A 6,495-nucleotide genomic window follows, 5' to 3' on the forward strand; every position below is an offset into this window, starting at 1 on the left:
GCTGCCATGCTGCAGGCAGAGGAGCAGGGGTGCTGCTCCCAAGGGTTTTATAGCTGCCGGGGTCCATGGTGACTGACAGCTGATTAGGGGGTATTAGCACCCACAGAGCGTCAGCAGGGATCTGGGGCAGCCCCTGCCGCCCCCTCCCCGGCAATTGTCAGGCAGGGACTGGCCAGGAGCATCCCCCCCCTCCCTACCTATCACCAGTCAGGACAAGTCCAGGACTCCTTGTCCTCACCCAGCCCTGTGCAGTCCCCCAGGGATGGGGTGTAGCAGCACTGCCATGGGGACATACACGGGACATGGCACACGTGGGGCTTTTTTACAGAGCCAAGAGCTGTCGGTCCCTGCCCTTGACCACAGCCCAGGCCTGGCCCTGGGAGGGGCCTGGCAGAGCCCCCACACTGTGGTGGGAGACCCAGGGGTTGGTGGCAGAACTTGTGCAGGGCCCAGGTGGACATAGGGTCCACCTGGCAAGGTGCTGCACCAAACCCCCTCCTCCAGTGCCTTGGCCAGGTTCTTGCAGGATCCTGGCTGTGGGAGGGCAATGGGGAAGGGGCTGCACAGCCCCAGGGACCCTTTGCCTGGGTGAGGATCCAGCCCCGTGAGTGCCAGGGCACTCCTGGGGCAACGAGCGGGCAGGACAGCAGAGGGCAGGTGGGTAAGGGGCCTCGAGAGCCCACGATCCCCCAAGCCACCCAGCTCCTGCTGCTGTGCCACCCCGCTCAGACTGGGATTATCCCACAGGTTGTATCCGTCATTAAATACCGACTAATAACGCTCTCAGGATATTAAATATGTAACAAACCCGCTTAGCGCTGGCCGGGGACAGGAAGGGAAGGTCACCGGTGCTAACGAGCCCTGCTGCAGGCCCCGATGACAGCAGTCTCAGGGTGGATGTGCCAGTACTGACAGTGGGCTGTGCCCCCAAACACCTGCTGTGCCCTATGGCCACAACCCTGGCAGCTCCTGGAGCTCCCTGGTCCCATCTGTACCAGTCCTGTCCCCTCCTTGGGCTGGTCCCATGCCCTTGGCTGCCCCAGGCCTGGAGGCCACAGGGCAGCCAGGAGCCAGTGTCACAGGGCAGGAGGTGACAGCCAGGCTGCATGGCTGGGACCAGCCCTGGCCATAGCCCCGTAACGGCCCCGTAACCTTGTCCCCATGGGACTCCTCCAGCCCTAATCAGCGCCGCGGATCCGCTTTATTAGATAATGGGTCTGTAATCTAGGAAAGCGCCTGGGGATTGCTGCAGCGTGGCCTAACCCTGCGCCGCGCAGCTGGAGGGCGCAGCACAGCTGGACCCTGGCCGAGCCACGCGCCCGCGCGCCCGGCTGCAGCTGGAGGCCAGGGCAGCAGGACCCAGCCAAAGCCACCACAGCTGCTGGCCCAGAGGCACTGCCAGGACACCTACACCCCACTGCTCAGCTGGGGGTTAAAGCCAGGGGGGGTCCAGTCTAGTGTATGGGCAGGGGCTGGCACGGCCCCGAGGCCTGGGACAAGCTGTGGGCTCCCTGGGGACAGCGGACCAGGAGCCCAGCTGCAGGCTGGCCACCACAGCTCAGCCCCAGGGCTCTGGCCTCAGAGAAGCTCCTGTGGCTATCGGGTGGTTCCCGGGCTTTTTCCCCTCCACAGATAATCAGTTTAATGCAAAAGCAGAGAACTAAAACTCCGAGATTAGCTGTTATAATCACATGTAAACACTTCCAGACAATCCGCTCAGGGAGGGGCGGCGCGTGTACTTCGGGACAGAGTTACATGGGATTTAGGCTGTTTACCACTCGATTAATTTCATGACTCCAGCCCCAAACCCACGGTGGTACCAGCTGCCCGGCTCCCTTTCCCGGAGTCAAGGTCACTCTGGCAGGAGGAAGCCAATAGCACAGGGCAGCCACAGCTGCTGGCGACGATGAGCCTGACCCCACTGCCAGACACTGGGTCCCAGCTCCAGGGGGACACAGGGAGGGGGCTGCAGCCCCCAGACCCTCCCAACAGGTGCTCATATAAGTTTCAATCCCTTTTTATTCATAAGCATAGTCAAAGCGAACCTCTCCCACAATCACCCACAACCCACCTCGCCCGTCTGTCCCTCGTCAGAAGAAAAATAGAACATTTTCCACCTCCGCTGCTTCCTGGTGCGGATTCTGCTGTCCAGGACCCGCTGCTGCCTGCCCGCAGGCCCGAGAGGCCAAGCAGGGGCAGCTGCCTCCGCACCATGACTGTGCCCAGCCCACGGCTCTCTCCCCAGGTCCTGCCAGGCAGACACGGAGCCGAGAACATGATTCAGGAAAAGGGATTTCAGGCCAAGTGCAACAGGCAAAGAGAGCAGCCACATGGCCCAGCCCGCCTCAGTGCAGTCCCTGCTGGAGGCAGCCATGTGTGCCAGGCCACGCAGGACCCTGGTGGCAGACGGGGTGGCATCATGCCCCTGCGGTGGGTCCTGGCACCTCCCTCGTAGCGCTGAAGCAATAAGGCCACTGCTGGGGAGGCAGCTCCTGCCCGGCTCAGCGCGGTGTCCAGGGCCCCGGGGCTATTCTGCCAGCGTGATGACGTCGTAGTGGATCCCCTGCTGCAGCTGCTGGATCTGCTCAGCCGTGGCCTCGGTGGCAAACACGCCCTGTGCCTGGGCCATGGCTGCATCGGCCACTGCTGTGGGAGAGGGAGGTCAGAGGCTGCCTGGGGCCCCCCATGCCAAAGGGGATAGGGCAGGCATAGGACGCCAGCACAAGGGCCACCACGTTCCCATGAGACCAGCAGAGATCCACCTGGGGACACTGAGGCCACTCCCCCAGTCACAGAGGTGCAGCAGTGAGATGGCTCTCCTGCCTTGTCCCCCCAGCCCACCCAGCTGCAGCAACTGGGCTGGGATCACCAACAGGCACCACCCAGAGGCCAGCAGGACTGTCCCCAAGACCCCGAGGGACACAGGGCTGGCAGAGCCACACTAGAGCTCGGCCCTGGCCCTACCTGAGACAGCCGAGTGTGCAGCCGCCTCCAGCTGTGCCTGGGTGACCAGCTGCTGCTCCTGCGAGACAGGCATGTACTGGATCTACAGAGAGAGGGGAGGGGAGTCAGGGAGGGGCCCACTCTTCTGGCCACAGCTGCTGCAACCAGTCACTGACCTATGTGCACATCCCATCCCTCCCATCCCACACAGTCCTGGCAGCTCCAGCCCCTCACCTGCTGCTCCGGGAGGAACTGGCTGCTCTGCTCATGCTGGCTGTGGGTGATCTGACCATCCTGTACCTGGGACAATAGCCACCGTGGAGCTGTGTTAGGGTGTCCCTGCCCCTCAGCAGAACTGTGATGTGAAGGATGCAAGCCCCAGGGAGCAGAAGGGAGCCCAGCCGCTCACACAGCACCCTCACACCTCCCCCTACCCAGGGAATAGACCACCTAGAGCATACCTGGATGTGATGTCCCTCAGGGACAACAACATACTCGTGGGGAAGCAAGTGCTGTACGCCATCCTGGGCAATGATGTACTGAACCTGCGAACACAGGGGTTCACATCCAATAAGGACACTATGGCCCTCCCCTTACAAAACACAGGGCTGGTTCTTGCCTGTCTTCTGTGCCTATTCCCACCCCACCTCTCCTGTCCCTAGCTCTCCTGTCCCAGCTGTGTGGACCCCTGTGGTCCCTGGGGCATGGCCCCCCTCACCTGGTTGTCAGAGGTCACCAAGTGCTGCACTGTCTGTCCATCAGCTGTCGTGATCTCCTGGATGTAGGCAGCCTCCTCCTGCAGGGCAGCAAGAGCTGGGTGGTGGGCCTGACCACAGCCCCCTGGGGTGAGGGGAGACCTGCCCAGCTGCAGAGGGTGTGGGGATGGAGCCCAAGGGGCTGGGCTCACCTGGCTGGTGACACTCTGCTCCTCTGCCACGGTGACACTCTGCTCCTGTGCCACGATGATGTGCTCCTGGCCCAGGGCCTGCTGGAGCCGCGGGGGAGCCAGCACTGCCTGCCCGGCCTGCAGAGCCGCTGGAAGGCAGAGCCGGCTGGTGGAGACCCCACAGGGCTGCTGGCCCTGCTCCAGGCCCCCTGCCCACCCCAGTGGGGACCCCAGGACCGTCCCTTAGCTCTGCTCGTGGCAGGTCAGAAGCTTAACTAAACTCTCCCAACATAAAGAAAATAAGAGATTGCTGTGGGCAAAATGACCTTCCCATCAGACCATCAACTCCTTCCCCTTTCAGTCCTGAGCTGAACCCACTGGGACCTGCTTGGAGGAGTCACTGGACTCCCAGTTCTGCACAGAAGCACAACCAGCATCTCCCTAGGAGAGCCCCCACACCCAGCCCTGTCCCTGCACCCTAAGTCCTGCTGCTGCTGGCAGCCCCAGCCCTTGGCCCACAGATTGAGTGAGTCTGCACAGGGAGCTCTGGGCAGGGGAAACCCACAGGCCACCATGGTCACATCTTACTCTGCAGGGTGGCCAGTGTGTCCTCGTCACTGTTCAGGATGATGGTCTGGGCAGCAGCCGCAGGTGCCGCCGGCTGCTTCGCCTCCACACTGTGCAAACGCTGCATGTGGAACTTGAGGTGTCCGTTGCGGTTGAACCTACAGAGGAAGGAGAGCGAGGGGAGTTTGCACCGGCAGCACTGGGCCACTGTGCCCTCCACAAACACCCAGCCATGGGCACCACCAGTACATCCCAGAACACAGCCTGTCCTGGCTCCCAAAACGCTCTCATCAGTGCCCAAGTCCTGAACCTCCCTGTGCAGAAGTTCTTGGAGATGAAGCTATGTCCGGCTGCAGCAAGAGCCATTCTCAAGGGCAAGGTTCCCTCTAACAAGGAACAACATCCCACCTCTCGAATTCTGGAAAGTTCTATGGGACCTCCCGAGGCAGCAGCTCCACTCACCTCTGCCCGCAGACCTGGCAGGCGAAGGGCTTCTCGTTGGTGTGGGTCAGCATGTGCCTGCGCAGGTCCTTCTTGTTCTTGGAAGCGAAGCTGCAGTGGGGGCACTTGTGCGGCCGCAGGCTGGCATGCTGGACCATGTGGCTCTGCAGGCAGGAGGACACAGGGTCAGAACGTCCCTGTTGCCCCACACCTCGTGTTCCCAGGGCTGTTTCGTGCCAGGAAACTTACCCGAACCTCTGGCCAGAGGGCTGCGGTGAACGGGCAGTCAGGACACTTGAAGGTGCTAGGCCCAATGTGGGCTCTTTTGTGACTCTCCATTTCTGCCCTTCCTGTGAACATGGCTGTGCAAATCTTGCAGGAAAACTTTTTGGCTGTGGAAATCTTGCATGAGAGCTTCTTAGCTGTGGAAACCTTGCACGAGAGCTTCTTGGCCACGCCTTGGAGCGCAGGCCACTTGACCTTTGGGGATGAGACTTCCTGCCCCTCAGAGGCTGGGGACAAAGACGAGTCCTTCTGGATCTGCCTGGTGACACACTGCACCAGGGGCCACTTGACGCTGGTGGGCTGTGCCTCCTGGCCCTCTGCAGGCGTGGGAAGGGCTGTGTCCTCACTGAGGGGCTGAGAGAGAAACACCCAGTCATATCTGCCCTCGTGGCACTCTGACAGGAAGGGAGCTCAGCTTCTTACCTCCACGTGATGGAACTGGCTCCCTGGGACGTCGGATGACATGACGTAGTGATTGCTGTGGTCCTTCAGAGCCTCCTCAGCCATCACAGCTTCGCTCACCACAACAGCGTGGGAGGTCTCTGCAGAGCTCTCCTCCTCGCTGCAAGAGAGGACAGGGTCATGGAGATCTGCCTCCTCCTCACCACCTAAACCCTCCTTGCTTAGGGTCAGAGGGGCCCATCTCTCCACTCCTCCCACAGCTGACCTGTACAGTGTGCCTGGGGCTGGGTTCTCTTCACTGATGGGGGTGATAATGCTGTACTCGGTTGTTCCGCCAAAGGGAATGGTGATCTGCTGCAATTCTGAGCCACCCAGGGCTGCTTCCTCGTATGCCTCCTGCACCAGTGTCTCCCCAGGCTCCGCCATGTGCAGCGTCACCAGCTTCTGCCGGGGCTCCTCAGAGCCCCCCTCTGCCCCCTCCTCCTGCATCTCGCAGGGGCCCTGCGTGTCCCCTGGCTTCACCACAGCCACCTGCAGGGGGACAGCAGCTCAGCAGGGGGAGGTGAGGCTCTGCCAGACATCCCCGGGAGAGGAGCAGGGCTGGGCAGCCCCCCCCAGCAGGCATGGACCCCTGCAGCCCCCTCACCTGCAGTGAGCCTGCAGCCAGCTCTCGCTGGGTGCTCATGTTCAGCAGCAGGTCCAGGGCTGTCTGCGTGGCCAGTTCTGCTGACCCACCCACATCTGCAGTGGCAAGGAGGGGGTCAGGTGGGTGCTTGCTCTATCCTCCCCATCCCGCCACCTCCCTAGAGCTCACTTGCCTTGTTCATAAATGATGGTGGCCCCTCCCAGGGCGTCCTGTGAGAGGACGGGGGGCTCAGTCCCCGGGATGGCCTGGACCGCGTGGAGGGCGACAGGGCCAAGACGCGCCTGCGGGAGCGAGAGCTGAGGGCGCGGCCAGGCCGGGAGGACCG

General features: G+C 62.1%; 2 protein-coding genes across 2 annotated transcripts in view; both read right to left on the bottom strand.

Moving 5' to 3' along the window:
• LOC104385562 (iroquois-class homeodomain protein IRX-2-like) overlaps positions 1–2,110 on the bottom strand; it is a 3,116-nt gene extending 1,006 nt beyond the window's left edge. The window contains exon 1 of the mRNA XM_009994029.1: positions 2,072–2,110. Within this exon, the coding sequence (XP_009992331.1) occupies positions 2,072–2,110 (39 nt within the window). The remainder of the gene's footprint in view (positions 1–2,071) is intronic.
• A 417-nt stretch (positions 2,111–2,527) lies between these two features.
• Positions 2,528–6,495, bottom strand: part of ZNF335 (zinc finger protein 335) — an 8,175-nt gene continuing 4,207 nt past the window's right edge. The window contains exons 15-27 of the mRNA XM_009994030.1: positions 6,343–6,466; positions 6,171–6,265; positions 5,783–6,055; positions 5,546–5,680; positions 5,087–5,476; positions 4,859–5,001; positions 4,418–4,554; positions 3,851–3,978; positions 3,662–3,739; positions 3,405–3,488; positions 3,178–3,243; positions 2,965–3,046; positions 2,528–2,646 (exon numbers count right to left, since the gene is read on the bottom strand). Of these exons, the coding sequence (XP_009992332.1) occupies positions 2,528–2,646; positions 2,965–3,046; positions 3,178–3,243; positions 3,405–3,488; positions 3,662–3,739; positions 3,851–3,978; positions 4,418–4,554; positions 4,859–5,001; positions 5,087–5,476; positions 5,546–5,680; positions 5,783–6,055; positions 6,171–6,265; positions 6,343–6,466 (1,854 nt within the window). The remainder of the gene's footprint in view (positions 2,647–2,964; positions 3,047–3,177; positions 3,244–3,404; positions 3,489–3,661; positions 3,740–3,850; positions 3,979–4,417; positions 4,555–4,858; positions 5,002–5,086; positions 5,477–5,545; positions 5,681–5,782; positions 6,056–6,170; positions 6,266–6,342; positions 6,467–6,495) is intronic.

The sequence above is a fragment of the Chaetura pelagica genome, unplaced genomic scaffold, assembly GCF_000747805.2.
Source record: "Chaetura pelagica isolate M959 unplaced genomic scaffold, ChaPel_1.0 scaffold493, whole genome shotgun sequence".
Classification (NCBI taxonomy): Eukaryota; Metazoa; Chordata; class Aves; order Apodiformes; family Apodidae; genus Chaetura; species Chaetura pelagica.